The sequence below is a fragment of the Lynx canadensis genome, chromosome C2 (genome assembly GCF_007474595.2).
Source record: "Lynx canadensis isolate LIC74 chromosome C2, mLynCan4.pri.v2, whole genome shotgun sequence".
Classification (NCBI taxonomy): Eukaryota; Metazoa; Chordata; class Mammalia; order Carnivora; family Felidae; genus Lynx; species Lynx canadensis.
This window is the reverse complement of record NC_044311.2, coordinates 76,086,135-76,106,150: the sequence shown is the minus strand read 5'-3', so window position 1 is coordinate 76,106,150 and position 20,016 is coordinate 76,086,135. Positions and strand designations below refer to the sequence as shown.

The following is a 20,016-nucleotide window of genomic DNA, read 5'->3' as shown; positions in this document are numbered from 1 at the left end:
CGGGGCGAAACACGTCACAGCCACGCAGAGGCGGCCCGGGGCCGAGTCCGGAAACACCTCGTCCCCTCCTCCCAGGCCATACTGCGCAGCGACCCCGAAAGGCAAGGGTGGGAGGGAACGCTCTGGGCCCGGGCTGCCAGGTACACAGAATGAGGACGGTCAAAGTCGTTGCATCCAGCCCCATCCTTTCACAGATGAGACCTTGAAACCATAAAGGACTTCTCCGGCTATAAACAGTTTGAAACCCAAGGCCTCCTCCACGTTATTGGGGTCTAGATCACATTCTTCCAGGAGTTCAGTGTGTCTAAAGGTACCCCACAGCTATTTGTCTCTCTCTTCTCCCCTACCAAGCAACAGGACATCCCACCATGTCTGCTTCAAGGGTCCAATCCTCCAGCGAAGTAACCCTCCAACTCCCACAATCTTGGACAGGGGAAGAGGCAAGAGGGGTGCCAGGTACAGGAACTGTTACAGTGCCAGCTCTGGAAAGGAGACTGCCCACCTATCCATATCCCTTCTCCAGAGGGAGTAGGCCATAAAGCAGGGAGGCAGTGAGCTTAATTGAATTCATATTTAATAATTACAGGCACCGTGCCCCCCCCTTCCCCCTGCCCAGGCAGCAGCAGGGGTGGTGCAGGGGCTGGGGCATATGCCCCCAGCAGCGAGGACGGCAGTCCCATGAGTGATTTTCAGAAAATAAAAAAGGACCCCAGGGGCAGGCGGTGGTGCCCCCCCCCAAGACACACCAAATTTCAAGACTTTATATATAATATATCTCTGTGCCCCAGGGGGAGGAGAGGGACACCTGGCAGCATCCTGGAGGGGGGCCCCAGGCAGCCCCACGCCATCCTGCCTCTTCAGCCATTTTATTAGCTCAGACACATCGCACTACAGGCACCCACTGCCACCGCCGCTGCTGCCGCCCCCCCCTGCAGTCCGGGCGGCTGGCCGGGTCATCCGAGTGTCCATGGGGCTCCAAGTCCCCGGCCCCACCCGCCCTCAGTTGTGGTCAGACTCCTCCTCCTCCGCTTCACGAAGCCACTTGAAGAAGGCTGTGACAGATTTAAGGGCTACGCCCTTGCCCTGTTGCTCAGCGGGGTCCTTGCTACTCTCCCAGCTGTAGAAGGCATCCTCTTTCACCACATCCTCGTCATACAGCGCATCAAAGAACATCCGAAGCAGGTCTGCAAGCAGGCAGGACAGCAGTTAAGGAGTGCTGCCCACAACCACCCAACCCACTCCCAAGCTCCACTGTTAAAAATCAAGGCCCTGACCCATCATCCTGACATTTGTGTGTCTGACCATTGATTAGAGTGACTAGGTAGGTCTCTAACAAGGTGTTAATCTTACTTTACGATCTAAGACTGCTGCACGCACAGGAACAAATCACAGCAGAACCTTACAAACCTGCCTTACCTTGGCAGCTTCTCCATTCATGATATATTTAATGAGGAAAACTATATACAGAACTCGTACTCCTAAATTTGGGAATCACAAAAGTCCCAGATATATCACTCACCAAAGTCAAGGGTTTATAACCTGGAACATTCACTGGCCACCATTACAGATTCTGACAAACTGGATCCCCATTTCCCCTTATTTTCCATACATCTGAACATACACATCCTCTCTAGCCTTGACATTTTTACGTGTGCCACATCCTTTGCCAGGATCATCTTTCTCTTGTCACCTTCCTAATGAATTCTTTTAGGTTCAATTCCAGCACCCCTTCCTCTGACCCTCTTTCTCCCCAACCTGGCTTCTAGTGAAGCCCTCCCGAGCGCTTGTCCTATCAGGCCTGAACACAACCTGTCCCATTCCCCATACTATACTGCCAATCTTTCCAAAAGCAAATGGAGGCCAAGTAGTGAAACATTTCTTCTGAATAAAGAAATAAAGCATAGGTTCTAGAGTCCAGGCCTGGGTGAAACGCTGACAGCCATCTATGAGAAGCTGCAAACCAGGATGTTCCTCAGGGCGCACACACCCTCAAATCCACAACCACCACCTGTGGACAGCCCCCCAGCCCCATCCTATGGCAGCAGAGCATTCGTCCCAAACTTGTGCTCCAAATCCAGTGCATCCCACCCTGGGGACCCTACACAATCAATTATCCACTCTGCCCTGCATCTTCAAACCCAAGTTTCTCCCATCTAAACACAAAAGGCCTCCATCACAACCACAATCTCTTACAGTCAAACAAAAGATTTTTGTCTTTGGACGAGACATTAAACACTTTGTCTACACTTGCTGTTTTCCTTTTTTCCTATCTCACTCAAGTATTCCTCAGTCCTTTCCAATCCAGAGTGTCCCCTGCTCTACTAAATATTGTTTATGCCAGAGCGGCCTCCATGTTTTTATACTCCAAAGGCCCTAAACCGTCAGCTCTGCTCCTATGGAACTCTCAAGCAGCATCTAGCATTACTGACCACTTCCCCCTCTTAAAATTACTTTGTCCTTTGTTCACAGGGCCCTGTCCTCCTCTGGTCCCTCCCTGTGGGTCCTCTACTTCCTCAAGGCTCTACTCCATATTCTCATTGCTCTCCCTTGGGCAATCCCATATCCTCTGAGGACTTGCACATGTGTTGCCCTGTGTCAGCTTCTCACAGATCAGCCACCAACCCTGACCTCTTCCTCTCCAAATGAATTCCCATACTCAACTGTCTACCTGACATCTCTGATCACCCCCACCCAGGGACCACAAACCCAATTATGACCAAAATCAACTTGACCCAGTGTTCCCAACACCCAGAGTGAACAGTATACCACACTATCACCTCACTCAAAGCATCCTGAGAGTCATACATTAACTTAACCTGTCTCATCACCTCTTCCCCCTTAGGCCAGTGTTATGTCTTAACTGTAGTTACACCCCTCCCAGCTTCACTGCCACCAGCAACACAACCCACTCCTAATTTGCTGCTCTTGCCATGTTCACACTTAACCCATTCCAAACCATTCTTCCTACCAAAGGCCCAGATGAGCTAAAAACTAAAATCTCACAAAGCCTTTTCCTGTCCTTAGGCTGAAGGCCAAAACTTGTCCCACGGCTTAGACAGCCCTGCATGACCTAGCCCACATCCATCTCTCCAGCCCCATCTTGCCTCACATAGGACTGGCTGCTGTGCTCGCCCACACTGGCCTTTCTTGAACAGTTCTGTTACTTTGTATCAAGTACTTTCTGCCTCAGGGTCTTCCTTTACACACACAGTTCCTTCAAATCTCCCCCTCCAACTGGTCATTTAGCTACCATTTGTCACTTCCCACTCATTATCCTTTAGACTAGGTGTCCCCAGAGAGCACCCCACAGGACCCATCTTCCAACACTCATCACCACTGTGTTACTCTATGCCAACACAGAACTGTACTGGACTTTATCACTGCCAATGTCCCAGTGCTCTGGCACATACCTATCTGCTGAATGCATAATCTCAGGCATATTAACCTGAGCCTCAGTCTCCCAGTAAGAAAAAGGGGATAACAGCATCGGCCTTAAACAGTAGTTGTGAAGATTAAATAAGGCAAAAAAAGAAAATCATCTCAACCCCATGCCAGGATGCCAGAGCACTCAGTATTTAGAAACTGTTATCACTTTTCACCTCCATGCTCCTGGCACAGAACAGTAGTCAAGTAATCTTCACGATGAGTCTAACTTCTTCCATTTGTAGGCAAAGAAATAAGCAGTGCAGGGGGAAGGAATCAATCACCAGGGCATTTTGCTCTCCTATGACCAGCCCCCTTTCTTGGGTTGAGACCCTTTGCAATTACTGCCTCCTGTTCTCTGGCAGCTCCTCCACCCCACCCCTGCAGCCCGGCTCTTACTGGCGGGCTGTTCTAAGGTCACTACAAGGGCCTGGAGGGCGTAGAGCGCTTGCAACTCCTTCTGTTCATCACATAAGTATTTCTGTAGCAGTTTCGCTCGAGCTTTCAGCACCGCGACATCCACTCGGAGGGGCGTCTCAACTACAGGAAGACAGACGGGGTTAAGCAGAACAATGCACCCTCAGCCTGGTCCAGTCCACAACTAGGAGGCAAAGACCAAAACCTTCCTCCCTCCATCTGCTGGGCCCACCCTTGCCCCTCCATCTCCCTGGCTCCTCTTACAGATAATTGCAGAATAGCAGACAGCTGTCATGAGGGCCCGAACTAGTGTGTTGGATGCTACCTGCTGCTCACTCAGGTTGGCCTGTGCAGAAGAGAAACAAATGGCCTATATGTTCTGAATTCTGTCCCTACCCGCACACCAAAAACTGCCTCTCCTGTATGCCTCTCTCCCAATATCCAGGAGACACATACCTCTATCCAGTCAAACACCCGTTGGTTACTGCTGCCCTCCTTCAGCAGCTTCTCCAACTGTTTGCTCAGCTCCTCAGAGGACAGCATCCTCTGGCCGGGGGCTTCAGACTCCTCGCCCAAGGTATACTCCACCTTCTACAAATGAAAAGACCCAAATAGGAGGTAAGTATACCATGTGAGTCACTGAGGGAAGAGGGAGACGAATGGCCAGTCCCAAATGCTAGAATTAACCTAACTCCAGCCGCAAACCTGTTCAGCGACAAACGCACTGACGTCCTGGCCTTCAGGTAGAAATTCTTTCCAGCTGAGTCCAGCTTCTCGCCACAGCATCCCCACCTTTTTGGGACCCTAGAAAATGTAAGACCAATTCAGTAACCCTCTCTCCCTCTAAGACATAGTTCCACAAATGTCATCTAGCAAATATGTACTGAAAGCCCATTAGGTGCCTAAGGTTTCAAATTGTTACAGAGATACCAACAGGCACAGTCTCTCCATGCCTACAGACTGGTACTACCACCCAAAGACACAAGAACTCATCTACCACAGTGCTAGGAAACTGAGGCGGGGGGTAGGGTGCGGTGGGGAGAATAGCCTAACAGCCTCTATGAAAGACATCAATTAGCTTTCACAAGACCGCCTTTACTGAAAAAGGTAAACAACCAAATCCAAATACCTCATCCCAGACTTCTACATTCCTCGATGTTTCTTTTTCTAAAATTGCTTAGTTTTCCATTATTCCAACTTACCAAACGCTCATGGGAGAGGACAACTTCTAACAAATATGCCTTTTTAGTTATTAAGTCCAGAAAATTTTAGATACAGATCTATCCCTCCCACAGCCCCCAAGGCAAATCAGAAATCCTCACATAAACAATAGTCTGAACCCATTTTCTGTTAGGGAACAAGGCATTCTGAAGACATTACTCTTAAAATAACCGACACTCAAAATGATGACATTAATCCTAAATAAGATGATTATACTTCACGAATTTTAAAGATACTCATTCCAACACCACTAAAATTGAATTGCCTCCAACACCACTAAAATTGAACTGCCTCACAGTTGATATATTACATTTAAACAAATGACCATAAGTTTTTTTCTTTATTAACAGTGCATGAATAACACATCCTATAACCTAATACACCAGATTTAATGAACGCGGTAGTTCAAACTACTTTTCTCTCTTTTTAAACACAAACTACCCTGCTACACATTTCTACCCAAAAGGATTAATAGGACGCTGAAAGAGCAAGTCCTTTCCACTAAAGTCTCATTTGTCCAGGTCCCAGGGGAGCTAGACTTTTTTTTTTTTTTTTTTAGCGTTTATTTATTTTTGAGAGAAAGAGAGTGCGAGCAGGAGGCGGGGCAGAGAGAGGAGACACAGAACCCAAAGCAGGCTCCAGGCTCTGAGCCATCAGCACAGAGCCTGAGCAGGGCTCAAACTCACAAACCGTGAGGTCATGACCTGAGCCGAAGTTGAAGTCGAAAGCTTAATGGACTGAGCCACCCAGGCGCCCTGGGAAGCTAAACTCTTAAAAGTGCCCTTCCCAGCTCTCACTACCAGAGTACCCTGCCCAACTTGCCTTTCCCATCTCTCCACTATGACATTTTATAGTCACCACTTAACTTTCACAAAGCAGTCCCAGCGCCCTTCTGGAAAGGCTTTCTGTCATGAACATTACCAACCTCACAGTACTCAAGACACTCCATTTTGACTATTTTATTTCACGCTTTACTTAACGCTGTTTTTATTAAGCTGTCATTTCTTACTTTTCTCTTCCAGCTGGTTTCCTATGTTTTATTCACGGTGGTATCTCCAGTGCCTAGTATGTGATTAGTAAATGTTTTTAAAGAATGCTAGCTTAACCGGGGCACCTGGGTGGCTCAGTTGGTTGGGCGACTGACCTCAGCTCAAGCCATGATCTCACGGTTCAGTTCGTGAGTTCGAGCCCCACGTTAGGCTCTGTGCTGACAGCTCAGAGCGTGGGCCTGCTTCGGATTCTGTGTCTCTGTCTCACTCTGCCCCGCCCCTGCTCACACTCTGTCTCTCTCTCAAAGATAAACAAACATTAAAAGAAAAAAAAAATTAAAAAAAAAAAAAAAAAGAATGCTAGCTGAACAAATCAATCAATCAAGGGCTTCGGGTCTTAGATTCCCATTCTCCTCCAGCCTTGGCGAGAACTCAACAGGAACTGGTCAGTGCCAGTCTCAACATTTCCTCTCCCAGGTACCAACACACAACTACCATCACCATTAACCCCATCCCACCAAAGGACCATGAGGTTTCAGGGTCACAGCAAGGAGCCAAAACCGGATGGTGGGAAGGGAAGTCCTGACACATCACCCCCAAAAGGCTCTCACTCACCATGCTTTTACACAGAAGCCCCAGGATCTCCAGCAACAGAGAAGCAGCTTTGCCCATGGGTCTCAGAGGTTTTGTAATCTCCCTACAAGAAAATTACAGGGAGTGTTGATAACCTCCAAAGCCCTCTCAACACACTACCCCATCCCTCCCTAAACCCAGGCATCAAACTTGCCATACGTCCCTCTCTTGCCATACGTTACCTCTCTTGAATCCCACTCAAGGGGCTTACCTGAACAGTTCCCCCATAGGTACTCCACCTTCCTGCAGAATGGGCGTTATGAGTTCTGCTAGGTAGAGCCACACATGGGGGATGTCAATTTCCATGTCTTCAGCCAATTCTAGGATTTCATACAAACTGCAGATGAAATGAATTCAAAGTCAGGGCCTTCTAGGAAAGACCAGCCAGACCTCCCACCCTCCATCTGGGGCATCACGGCATTGTTAAAGGATCAACTGTGGAGCCCCTGGGGAGCACTTCCTAGGCACGGGGCAATTATCTCAAGCTAAAGCCACACTCCGGTCCTTACATGGTACACCCCTATCCCTGCCAAAAGATCTGTTAACCAGGACAGTTGAGGAACTCCAAGGTTCCATGGGTCCTATAAAGGAGGGAAGTCTGTGGGTATGGAAAAATAGGAGGCCCTAAGAAGGCATACCCTTGGTAGTACTGAGCAGTGGAGAGGTGCCCGGCAAAGAGCAGCTGGTGCAGCAGCCGCCCCATATGCTCACGAGCGATAGTGCTGCGCTCCAGTGTTGACTCGATGCCATGCCGCACAAAGATGAAGAGCAGGGAGGGTGAGGCCAGCTCCTGTACGCACTGCACTGCCTCCTGCAGGTGTGCGGGGCAGGAGGGAGAGGGCAGTCACCGTCTGTCTGGTCCAGACCCCATATTCCATGCCTGTCCACACACGTCCTTCCCTGCCCACTCTGCTGTCACTCAGACCCCTCCCAATGCCTACCTTCATGTCATTGAGATGGAGATATTCTTCGATAATGGCTTTGGATTTCTTTTCCAGCTCTTCCTCAGAGAGTGCAGCCTTTGGGGGACTCACCGGGGGCAGGGTGGCTTCTCGCTTCACTGAAAGGGAAAAAACAGATTGAGGACTTCAGTTCTAATTTTCCTAGAAAGAAGGGCCCAGAGCTCTGAAGATGGTCTGGGGACTGCCTAGTCCCAAACATACCCTTCCCTTCCTCTTCCAGCCCCTTACCAGCATCCCGCCCACGGTCCCGATCCTCCGTGAGGCTAGCTGCCTTGCGCAGTCCCTCAGGCTGGGAGGGCCGCTCTCTACTCCGTTCTTCCACTTCCTTGCTGAAGCTCCGCTTGGTGGCAGGTGTCCGAGAGCGATCGAGCCGGTCTCCACGCTCACTTCCCCGTTCACTCCGCTCTAGGCGGTCTCCCCGGTCCCCGGCTTTCTCACCTCTTTCCCGGCTCAAGCTACTCCTGGAGAAAAAAGCAGGCACGTCACCTCTCACCTATATGCCTAGCTGCTCTCTTGTATTAACTATCCAACATGCCGAGCAACTGCAGGGCCTAGTTCCTGGCGTCAGGAATGTGCCCCATCTAGCCAGAGGTTCTGAGCATTACAGGTGTGAGGATTCCTATAGCAACCACCAAAGTCCAATCACAGCACTCTCACAGCATAAAGAAGAAAAACATCCAGGAAACCTCACCTCTGTACCACACGTCTGCTATCTGTATTTTCTGTAGGTACTGCTTGTTGAAGGGCTGAGAAGCGGTTCAAGGTACTAGTAGCTGGACGAGCAGCTTCTGATGCTGGGGAGGCAAAAAGCCCGGATCAGAATCTCTTGCTACTGTCTTCCATTCTATCTCCTACTGTTTAGGACACTTGGTCCTAGTCCCGAAAAGAACACAGTTTATTCCCCAGCCCCAAACATACGCCTCCCATTACTACCTAACCACTTTGTACCAAAAACCTCCCTTATAGACAAGGCTCTGCCCTCAAGAGAGAATAGCCACCCAGCTCCTTACAACGGCCTCCATACCTGCATCAGAGGGCTTGGCTCCTGAGCCTCCACTGCTGCCCTTGCCCCAGCTCAATCGCCCACCAGGTGCAAAGAGCTGGTTGTTAGAATCAATGGAGCCGGGCTGAGGAAGGAAAGGGGAGTGGAGTCATGAGTCTAATCTGGCCAAAGCCCGCAGCCACAAGGTAGCAAATTGCCTAGACCAGGGGAAACTTTTCCTGTAAAAGGCCAAATAGTAAATATTTTAGGCTTTGTAGGCCATATAGTTGCTATTTCAACTACTCCACTCGGCCACTGTAGCACAAAAGCAGTCATGCACAATACTTCAGGGAAATGAGAATAGTTATATCCCAATAAAACCACGGATACTGAAATTTACATTTTGAATAATTTCATATTACATAATACCTGCTTTATTTTTCTCAACCGTTAAAAAAACACGAAGGCCATTTCTTAGCTGTGAAATGTAGAGAAGCAAGGAATGGGCCAGATTTGCTGGGAGTTTGCTGACACTGGCCCAGACGGATGTGAATACAACCCCGGCTAGATCTGGCAGCCCTGTCACTAGCAATCTAACTAGATAGTCTAAGAGGGAAAATTCAGCCGTCGCCTTCCCAACCTCAGAAAATGAGGGGACTGAGATCCAAACCTATGCTCAATGTCTGTTTGATCCCTCTTCACCCTCCCATGACCACCACCCCTCCCTCCAATACACACACCCCTACCTTTGTGATCTTGGTGAGCCGTGAGGTGTCGATAGGGCGGCTGCCCTTGCTGATGGGGACTGTGTTCCAGCCACCATCATCCACAAGGGGGAGGCCTCGGCCTGGGACAAAGAAGAGGGCATATTGCAATAATGAGTAACTCCTAGCAGCCATATCACCTGGGGCCAGCCCAGCCTCCCTTCCTCAGATCCTCAGTTCCATCACATGGTCTCAGTGGCCCAGACACGTGGCACTAACAAGAAGTCATCAACGGAAAGCTTAACCCCTTACTCTGCCCCCTCCTTAATCTGAGCCTCAAACTCACTAATAGGTGGGCCTGGAGGGCCACCCCGACGCTTGTCGCTGCCCTTGGCCATTAGCTGCTGCACTTTTACATGTTCCCAGTGCTCCTCCATCTCAGCCTCCTTGTGGATCTGGTCAATGGTCTTGGGACCCTGGTCCCCACGACGTGGCACCCAATTGCTCTGTGGGTAGAGAAGGCCAGTCACAAAGTAATTACATCAGATGGCCAGACAAAGCCGTGTTGGGAACTGGGGACTGTGGGGTACAGGAAGCAGACCAGCAGTGGGAAGGAGCGGACACACACCCGTCGCAGATCCAGCACGTCTTGCAGCATAAAGCGGATTCGGGATGAAGTCTTCTTTTCCTTAATGATTTTTTCCATCTGGTTGAAATACTGATCCATCCGGGGCTAGGAAGAAGCAAAGGCATCAGGTCAGGAACTTGTAATACCTCACCTCCAACTGTAGGCCTGGCCCCTCCTCAGACCTTCAGCTCCATCATTGTGGCTCAGTGGCCCACACAATGACAGCCCAACAAGGGATCTGTCGTCCCTTCCACATCCCAGGAACCCTACCTTGGCTTTTTCAAAGTCCAGATCTTTGCCAATGGTAGTGAGCAGACGACAAAGGCATTCAAGAGACTCTTCATCATGGTTCTTAAGTAGTTTAACCACACAGTCATGCATTATTGCCTCCGTTAACATCTTCAGCTTAAACAATTCCCCAATAAACTTGATATTCCCTAAAGAGCGCCGCCGGGCTATGTCTCGAGCCTCTTCCAACTCTTCCTTCAGGCGTCCTCGTTCTTCTGCCTGCCATTTATAGGATAGAAATCCATCAAAAAGGTACCCAGCCACTGGGCTAAAACGTCTCTCCTCCACTGCATTTGGATTCCTAAATGTAGCAGCAACTACTCATGCCTTAAGGCAGAGAAACCTCCAAAACACCATGAACCCCCACCCCTCCCTTATCCCCACCCCCAATTCCATAGCAGAGTAGCAACCGGATGGATAGTGGGTTGGTGGGTTTTCTCTCACCGTAGCAGCTTCATCCATTTCTTTTTGCTTCTTCTCAAAAACCTCATCATCATCTTTGTCTTTCTCAAACTCCTTCTGACATCGATTCAACAACAGTTTTCGGAAGTTCACAGTCACTGTTGGCTTTTCTGTAGTGGGCACTTTCAGCTGTATGTCAAAGAGAATGTCACATTTACACTGGTCCCAAGTGGGAAGGCCCTCCAAGAGTCTTTAACTACCTAACCCAGGAAGACCTCTGGTCCCCAATCTGCCTCCTTCTGGCTGCCATCAACGGCACAGGCTGGAAGAGAACCAAGAAGCTGGACTCAAGGAGTCTCAGGAAGAGAAGTAGGGAACTAGACCACAAGGTTTAGTAACAGTGGAAACTAACCGCCATGAGGCAGCGGCACATGTTGGCATAGGCCACAGAGAAGTTGGGCTCTGAAATGGCCTTCTCGAAGATGAGGTCAATGACCCCTTTGAGGCGTTCCTCAGTGTCGATGGCCAGCTGTGTCACCTGCTTCATCAGCTGCTGGAACATCTGGGGTGTCAGCTTATTCAGTATGGAGCGCACCCTGCGGAACAGGTCCTGGCAGAGGGGACAGAGAAGACACAGGATCCAGTGAGGTTCTCAGAAGAACAGAGGTCGCTGGGAGGAACAGTAGAGGGTGGTAGGGACTCAGGTAGACACTAGTGATAAGAATGACAGAAACAGGAGCAGCTGGGTGGCTCAGTCAGTTAGGCATCTGACTCTGGATTTCAGCTCAGGTCTGATCTCACAGTTCATGAGACAGAGCTCCACGCCGAGCTCTCCACTTTCCGTGAGGAGCCTGGTTGGGATTCTCTCGGTCTCCCTTTCTCTCTGCCCCTCCCCAAATGCACATGCACTCTCCCTCTCTCTCTCAAGACAGATAAACATTTAAACAAACAAACAAAAGAACAGAAACAGAGAGGGCAAAGTTGACTCAGAGGGCAGACCTTGAAAAGAAAAATTGGAGACCAAAAACAGCACTTGTCAGTACCTGGGTTTTGCTGCCATCAGCATCCTCTTCCCCTCGATCCTTATCAGCAGCTGTCCGCTTGCTGCTGGGTTTCCAGGCTTTCTCTGCTTTGTTCAACTTTATATCTTCAGTCATTAACACCGTGGCAATGATCTTGCGTGGTTCCTTTCGGGGGCCCTGCTGAGAGCGCCGGGGTCCCAGACCAGCCTGCTAAGCAAGGGGCAAGAACAAGTGAAGACACAAAGCCAATCAGCACAACCTGTGACACTGCCACCACGCATCTCCAGGGCAGTTTTCTCCCCATCTCTCAACAAGACAAGGGAGCCATCCCCCAAACCCCCTTGACCATCTGTCCCTCTAGCCAGTCCCACTCACCGGCCCTCGGGGCAGCTCCCCACCTGGCCCACCCCTTGGGGGCCCACGGTTGCTAAGGGCTGGTCGGCCAAGGTTGGCAAAGGAAGGAGTGAAGTCTGGGCCGCAATTTATGCCTTGAAGTCTAGCGGGGTCCAGTGGCCGTAGTGGTGTTTTATTGGCCTGTGAAGAGGATGCAGAAGGCATGAGAAACAGTTATGGCTCTTGACTACTCTCTCAGGACCTCAGGCACCTCCCCCAGCAAGCCCGCCAGCCCAAACTGACCCTCCCCCTCAAGCCTACCAACCTTATCCAACACCACATCGCTGATATGGGGCAATCCCTCTGGCTTCTGCATACTGGCAAAGATAAACTGAAAGCCAAGCAGGAACTCACGGTCATAACGCTTTTTCTCCTCAAGGTTTAGAGGCTTCCACTGATCTACGAGGAAGACAAGATGAACCAATCATATACACTGGTCTCCTGAGGGCCTGGCAAGAATATACAACCCTTCTCAACTTTTCCCTCAGCATACCTGACTTATACTCATACTTCTGCTCCCCTGGCTGGATGTTCTCAGCATTGTGAATTTTGTCTTCCTTTGAGTCCCAGGTCTCATCTGCTTCCTCAGGCCGGGGGGGCACACTGCTGCCCTCAGGCTCCAGACCAGGGCTGGTGCCTACAGGAGGCTGATTTTCCACCTCTGGTACTCCTGGGCTCACCTGTAACCACAGGACACCCCATTTTGGTTACAGTATGATCACTGTTCCATACCCACACTCTGCCCTCTCCCCTCCATTACTTTCTGCTCCCTTACCTCCTTGAAGGCATCTAGAAGGTCTCCTACAGCCTCCTTCTTATTGAGCTCCTTAATTTTCCGTCTCCTCTTTGGCACAGACACTGCCACTATTTATTTAGGGGGGGAAAAAGTGGGAATAACTTATATGGGGAACAAAAGTGGGAATAACTGGGGAAATACAAAGCAGCTACTGTATAGTACTTCCTCTTTCCAACATACCCACTGTGGACTTAAAATTCCTTAATCTCGGAATTTTAGCTCTTAGGGTCCATGACAAGGCTTCTATGACCCAGACACAGTGGCACAAATGAGAGGTCATCAATAAAGAGAAAAAAAAAAACCACACCTTTCAGTCCGCCCCACTTCTACCATCCCATCACACCTTACCTTGGGTGGCTGCTGCTGCCTCCAAATTCTGAGGCAGGTGGGCTGCAACAGGGGTGCTCTCTTGGGGAAGAAGTTCCTCTCCTCCTTTCTCACCCTCAGCATCTCCTGTTTCTCCTTCTTCATCTTCTTCCTCTTCCTCCATTTCCTCCTCCTGGGCGGGGGAAGCAGCTGGAGGAGCCATAGCTGGAGTGGCAGAGAGGACGGCGGGGGGAGCCACTGATGCTGTAACCTCCTTGGCCTGCTCCTGTGGCTCACTGACTGGGCTTAAGTCCACAGCTGGTGGCGAGGGGGCTCCGTTGAGCAGTTCCTCAGGTTGGGCAGTTGGAGCAATGGGCACGGGGGATTCAGAAGGACAAGCTGGCGGAGGGAGAGGAGCAATCTCTGGGCTCGACTCAACCTCTGGTTCCAGATCCTCAGATGAGACCATGCCGTTAGGTTCAGGCAGAATTTCCACTTTGTGAGATGCAAGGGGGGTGGGAACCTGGAGAGGACTGGAAGAGAACTCAGATTCTGGAATCGGTTTGCTAAGTGTCACTTCTACTTCCAGTATGGGTTCGGCGAGGGGAGTGGGTTCTGGAGAGAGGCAATATGGCTCCCTAGTTTCACGGGGCATGGGGGTGGATTCTTCTACAGACATCTGGATCATCCCCGTTGTCACAGTGTCCCCAGGAATGGAGAGGACTGCAAGATTAGGCTCAGACCCCGGTTCCAAGATTGGGGGTGGTGATGGGGTCGGACAAGGTGACGAAGGCTGGGATTCTGAAGGGCTGTGCTCTGGGCCAGGCAGCCCCGGCCGGCTCCCAATGACTGCTCCCTGGGACCGGTCATCTGCACCACAAAAAAGACAAGTAATTAAAAGCAGGTCTTCAGTGCTGTTGTTCCTCCTCCTCCCAGCTAAGACATTCCCGGCCTAAATCACCCCCGCAATCTTCTCCTATCTAAGCCTTTTCCCTTCTCACCTAAAATCTGATCCACCCGCAAAATCCCACTACCTAAACCCTAAGTCATTCTTCCCTGGCACCCAGGTCAAGTCACTCCACCTCCTCAGCATTTGAAACTGTCACACTCCTTTTCACCATAAAAGCTCTGCCCCACCTGCTTACCTACCTGGCCGGACAACAACAGCAACCTGGGGTGTCTCCCCATTAGCTTGAGGCTCCAGACCGCCTCCCGTCTGCAAGACACAAAGAGTTACCAAGTTTGCCCTGAAGAGGCCCACAACCCTTCTCTACTAGAGCCATTTCTACTTTAAGTCTGCCTAAAAATCCAGGAAAACAGGAAAACAAATCGCTTAGTTGGAAAAAAAGATCAAAGGACTTGAGAGTCCAGGTCAGAACAGCCATCGTAGCCAGGGCCTCACTCAAAGAGCAGACAGTACCTGGGGAGGGGTGGGTGTGGAGGCGGTGCGGGCCCCAGACATGATCTCCTCTGTGATATCCTTCCCTCCTTGGTTTGGATCTCGAATTCGGATCTGGGGAAAGAAAGCTCCGGGATGAGTGGGAAGCAAGGGGAGCCCACCTTTCCACCCTGTCCCACTCCTAAGACTCCACACCAACCCCCCACTCCCCACTGGGAAGCGGGTGGGTGAGTGCCAGAAACCCCATGAGTTCTACTGTCAACCCATCCAGCTCATCTTGTATTCCCTGCCCTGGCCCCCACCCCTAAGAGACCCTTGACCTCACAGAGCAATCTCGTACATCACAATGCCCCTCCCTCCCTCATCCCTGCCCCACCAGCAGTCCCCAAGTCAATTGGCTGCACACCCTAGAGCCCAGGACCCCCATCTAGCACCCATCCGGCTCACTTGTGGCTAGTCTGCCTGATCTCTGGGGGCAGGGCCCAGATCCAGTGGGTGGAGCCAGGGTGACTCAGCGGCTTCCCCAGCCCTGGCACCCTATTCTGGGCACCACGCCCAGGGCTTGAGGATTGAGCAGAGGCGGAGGCCTCAAGAGCTTCCAGGACTGGGAGGTGGGGGGTGGGGCCACAGAAAACAAACCATTTCCAAGACAAGCCACCAGAAACCCAAAACCGAACGTATATCTTATAGACCCCAGAACCTTGGTCTCTCAGGAACTCCTGCACTAGCCACTTCAGTTCTTCCCATGAGCTGCTTCTACACTGAAGTCTTAGTACCTTATACTTTACAGAGAACCTGAGCACTTCAGATCCCCATTCTCTAACCGCTCCCGGCTGAAGATCTCCTTCCTCAACTTTCTGCTCCCTGACCCACAATATGTCTGACCTTGATTCTCCCTTTCCCAGATGTCCCAGAGCCCCTTGCTGCTACTCACGGTCTTCCGCTCCCTCTTGGGAGCAATCTGGGGTGGCTGGTTCATCAAAACTGGGGCGGGGGCCACACCAGTGGGAAACTGCTGCACACCCTGGGCTGGGTAGTAGGCGCCAGCTTGGGAGGGGGGATGGGCGAAGGGGGATAGAAGGGACACAGAAAGGAAGAATGGTGGCAGTGTCAGGGCCCAACCATGTACAAATGCCTGCTTGAACACCTCCCATCCCCAGAACCTCTCATCACCCACGGCCGGCCCCTCGCCCTGCCCCACCCACCTCCCCAAGGGAGTTAGGTGTCTATCAAAGCTGGGGAACCAGTCTGAACTGCGTTTACAAGAATTCCTGACACTGACACACACACCTTATAGGCGCACACTCCTTCCCCTCCACACCAGCTACCACTACCAGGAACTTCTGTTTCTCTTCTACCCTATAAGATATAATGTATGCCTCCGACCCCCAGCAACACACACACACATGTATTCTGAGGGAGCAGCAACTACTTAACCTGAAACAGAATCAGGTCTTTGGCTGGGAATGAGAAAAACAGATTTGCCAACCCTGTCCCACTCAACCTGAGTCCAGTTCCAGTCTCCAGCCCTTTACTAAGGGGCAAGGAAACAAAGAGTAACATTATGAACCAGGCCCAGGAAGTGGAAAAATTAATTCCTTAAAGCAATGGTCTCTAAAATGGGATGCATTCTTTAATCTCATCCATAATATCCACTTGTTTGTTTTTGACAAACATGTTATTTGTTTAAATGATGCATATGTATAAACAAACAAAACACACATATTAGAGGTACACACTCAAAATATTTCCTGAGATGATCAGAAAATTTTGGAAACGACTGCGATAAAAAAGACTAATCCTTTCCTAGAATATAAGTGAAAAGCAGCTACAAAATCCTCTCAAATCCACATTACATGGGCTCCCACCAACCACAGAACAAGTGTCACAGGAAATGTTTACTAACAGGCCCTCAAACTTGTGCATGACCCTATATTCTTTGACCTGAGAAGGACTCCTAACTCTCAGCAATAGGATAAAACACTACCTGCCCCTCACCCAACAAGTTACATATTAAGCACCAATCCCTACTTAACCCTATCATTTTTAGACCAAGGAATGAGCCTAGGAAGGGTCTAGGAATTTATAGGTGAGTTTAGATGCTCCGTGGGACTCACTCTCAACCTGACTCCTTCCCCTGCTTACCATAAGTTCCAAACTCTGTAGGGCTTGCACCCGGATAGAAGCTTGGGGCTCCTGGCTGTACAGGATACTGCTGTGTCGGGACAACATATGTGGAACGCCCCTGGTGGGGAAGGGGGAGGAGGGGAGAGCAGTTGAGGGAGCTATGAGTACCATATCAAACTACAAAGAGAACATAGGGCAAGACAGGACAGGTCAACTATGGGCAATGACCAAAACGAAGTCCCACCTCTGGAAAAGAGATGGGACTGGAGGGTCAGGGTAGGGGAGGTGGGGGTTCGGGTTTAAGGTTCCATGGCTTCCAGTCCCCAAGCCTCCAACCTCACCTGTCCAGGGATGTAGTAGGCCCCTTGGGAGGCTGAGTAGGAAATCTGGGAAGGGATCATCATTACTTGGGATCCAGCAGGGTAGACATGAGCAGCTGGGCCAGGGCGGGCGGGGGCTGCACTCTGCACTCGGGAGGCTGCACTGCTCGGGGGCTGGGCCCGGCTAGGGTAGAAGTGCTGTCAAGAGCGAGGAAGGCAGTTGGCATTGGGAAAGGAAGGAAGTGGACAGCAAAATGGCCACTCCACAATGTCTCTACTCTGGAGAGAAATACTGGGGGCTTTGGAGCACAGGGACCAATCCTAACTCACTTGACCAACTAATGATTAAGTGGCCTCTTGTACTCACACATACTCTCCACATTCAGGTATACACTTTGCACTCCATGAATATACTCCCTCACTGCCGTGCATACTCACGTCACTTCCACCAGGCTACCCTCTGCAGAGGCTTCCTAACACCCAGATGCATCATGCCTAAGTGAAGCCCTTTTGGGCAACATACTCCCCAGCATGCATTGCTCCACCCTAAGGTACTGAGAAACTAACCACTAACATGCAACAGTCTCCCAGTTCCCAGATATGCACTCTGCAAGACTTAGCCTCTAACATGCATCGGTCAGTCTCAGACTGAGGACCTTAACAGCAAACATGTCCCCACCCTGAAGACCCCCAGTCCCTGTATCTAGTCCTCGACTAGGGCGGAGGATAATGGTGAGACTATGAGAGGGTCCAGGATTAGCAAAGGGGTATTACCTGCAGAGACCTGAATCCTCCCTGAGAGCACATGGGGACAGGAAAGAAGAGAATTATCTCCAAGGTGATGAGGGGGAAAAATGAAGGAAGTAGGACAAGAATGCTGCCACTTAGTGAGAAAGAATTTAGGGAACAGAGAAAGGCAAGAACCAGCTGGAGTGTTTACTTTGCCATAGTCCAAAGAGAAAGAAGGGAAGGGAAATGGAGCAACCACTACCTCCCAGTAAAAGAAGGAAATAGGAAAGAAAACAGGAGTTGGCAGCGGGGCCCAAAGCACTGCTCCCAATTCTCAAGGCACCAGGACCCCTACTAATGCCACCCCACAGACTACATACTCCCCAAGGGGCCAGTCACCGTAAGTAATCAACAGCACAAAGTGCAGAGACACATGAAAGAACACAGAGCAACTATCAGGAAATTGGGGCAGATACAGGGTCTCCACAGTTTCCATGCGAGGCCCAAACTGGCCTAAGGTTTCCATGGCTCCCACCCAGGCACCCTACTCCCCTCCCCACAGCCCCTCACCTGGCGGGGCTGAGAAGGCGTGTTCATTTGTGTCGCTTGTGGCGTACTGAACACCACCGGTGCTGTCTGCCCCGGGGGAAACGCTGGCTGAAGGGGGGAGACCAGAGTTCAGCAAGAGGGGAAACCCGGGTGGGGCAGAAACCCAAGCTGGTAAAGTAAGGGGAGCAGACCTGTGGCAAGAGCTTTAGCAGTCCACATGCCCCCTCTTCCCCATGACAGCCCCTGGGAACAGCCCAGGGGCCCTGTCTCAATTTGGCAGCAGGAAGCTGCACTTTGCCCTGACACAGATGGGGGTGGGAAAATCCAGAGGTTGGAACCTGTTCCTGACCAGCTGCCTGGTCTCCCCCACCCCCACCCCAGTCTCTGCTAATTCCTCCCTAATTACCTGTGGGAGTCCAGGGGATGGGGCAGGTGGGGGGCCTGTGGGCTGTGGAGCTTTGTTCATTTCATTTGGTGCCACATCAGGGTCCCCCCAGCACCTGTTGGGAAAGAGTGGAGCTCGGAAAGGAGAAGGGACCCAAGCTTAAGGCAAATGGAGTGGGGGGAGGGGGTGAAGCAAGGGCCGGGTTCCACACCGAGTCCCGGAGGCGCGAAGGGGTTGAAAGAGCAGAAAAGATCCAGCTTATGTCCCCACCAACACGTTGTCAAACCAGCATCACCTCCAACCACCCCCCTGATCTGCTGAAACAGCCCCCTCACTCACCCCCTCGGTTAAGAATAAGTCCACGGTGCGGCCTACAGGTTCTGGGCATCCGAGGGCCTGGGGTTGGGAGGTGAGGGGTATCAACCTGGCTCCGCGGGGCCCAAGACCAACCAGACCGGAAATTCCAGGTCTCGCTGGCACCAGGCTCCCGGATCACAAACGGAGCTAGCAGCTTCGGCCGTGGTGTCCCCACCCCCCACCTGGGGACACCGGGTTCGGGGCCAGGCCCAGGGGCACCAAGGCACGCCTGCTGCGGGTGGCCGCAGGGGCACCCGCGCGGGGCCAGACGCGAGGCCTGCCGCCGCCCAGGAGTGGAGACCAGGAAGGGCGGGAGTCGGGCCGTAAAAGGCCAGGCGGGCGGCGGCCGAAGAGGAGCCGGTTTCTAGTAAGTGAGGGTCGGCCCGGAGGGCGGGCGGGGCCGGGGGCTCCTCCCTGCCCGCCGCTGCCGCCTCCCTCCCCTGCGCCCTCCCTGCGCAGCGCCGGCCAGTGCCAAAGAACAACGTGTCACTTCCCGGCGGCCGGGCCGCAAAGGGGGGAGGGGGCGGCGGGCCGGGAGCCGCGGTGCCTGCGCCCGCGGGGGCCCCTCGGGTCAGACCGAGGTGGCACTTCGCGGCCGGCGAACCCGGCGCCCTCCCAGCCAGCGGGGACCGCATATTCCGTCCCTGCGCTCCCCCACCCCCACCCAGCAGCCAGGCCGGGCCAGGCCGGGCACACGTGGGCCAGGGATCGGGCCCTGGCGGGCCGGGGCCCGGGCTTGGGCCGCGGGGCCAGGGCGCCGGGGCGGCGGCGCAGGGTGGCCGGTCCCGGCCCGGATGGCGGCGGATGCGGGGGGAGGGGGTGGGGGGGCCGGGTCGGGCCCGGACATGGCGGCTTTACCTTCAGTCTCCTTCAGTCCGCGCGGCCGAGCCCCACGCAGCCGCACAGACGTAGTCCACAACCATTTCCGGCTCCCCGCACAGATCCCGCTCGGCGGCCACCGCTTCTCCGCAGGCGCAGCCGGCG

The 20,016-nt window shown here is 52.1% G+C and overlaps 1 protein-coding gene and 3 non-coding genes across 10 annotated transcripts; all 4 read right to left on the bottom strand.

Moving 5' to 3' along the window:
• Positions 1-557: 557 nt before the first annotated feature.
• On the bottom strand, positions 558-20,008 carry EIF4G1 (eukaryotic translation initiation factor 4 gamma 1). Of its 7 annotated transcripts, none has more exons than XM_030330272.2 (33): positions 19,891-20,008; positions 19,015-19,071; positions 18,697-18,790; positions 18,312-18,398; positions 17,034-17,210; positions 16,711-16,810; positions 15,500-15,612; positions 14,587-14,679; positions 14,316-14,382; positions 13,209-14,036; positions 12,840-12,928; positions 12,558-12,744; positions 12,330-12,463; positions 12,047-12,205; positions 11,693-11,878; positions 11,062-11,259; positions 10,692-10,838; positions 10,230-10,466; positions 9,960-10,064; positions 9,678-9,837; positions 9,374-9,474; positions 8,670-8,772; positions 8,337-8,439; positions 7,874-8,106; positions 7,625-7,743; positions 7,322-7,494; positions 6,895-7,020; positions 6,666-6,747; positions 4,546-4,644; positions 4,297-4,431; positions 4,105-4,186; positions 3,823-3,963; positions 558-1,184 (listed from the first exon to the last, which is right to left on the bottom strand). In XM_030330272.2, exons 3-33 carry the CDS (start codon positions 18,754-18,756, stop codon positions 1,000-1,002), a joined length of 4,809 nt encoding a protein of 1,602 aa, XP_030186132.1. In that variant the 5' UTR covers positions 18,757-18,790; positions 19,015-19,071; positions 19,891-20,008; the 3' UTR covers positions 558-999. The 7 variants fall into 7 exon arrangements, with proteins under 7 accessions (XP_030186132.1, XP_030186128.1, XP_030186133.1 ...); XM_030330268.1 differs by having other exon boundaries at positions 11,693-11,881; positions 19,891-19,995; XM_030330273.1 differs by lacking the exon at positions 18,312-18,398 and having other exon boundaries at positions 11,693-11,881; positions 19,891-19,995.
• Positions 9,553-9,628, bottom strand: LOC115524376. The gene has a single exon (XR_003972078.1). It is a non-coding gene; the product is annotated as a small nucleolar RNA SNORD66 (small nucleolar RNA).
• LOC115524378 lies at positions 10,132-10,197 on the bottom strand. Its single transcript, XR_003972080.1, has one exon. It is a non-coding gene; the product is annotated as a small nucleolar RNA SNORD66 (small nucleolar RNA).
• Positions 13,074-13,148, bottom strand: LOC115524377. The gene has a single exon (XR_003972079.1). It is a non-coding gene; the product is annotated as a small nucleolar RNA SNORD66 (small nucleolar RNA).
• Positions 20,009-20,016: the final 8 nt, after the last annotated feature.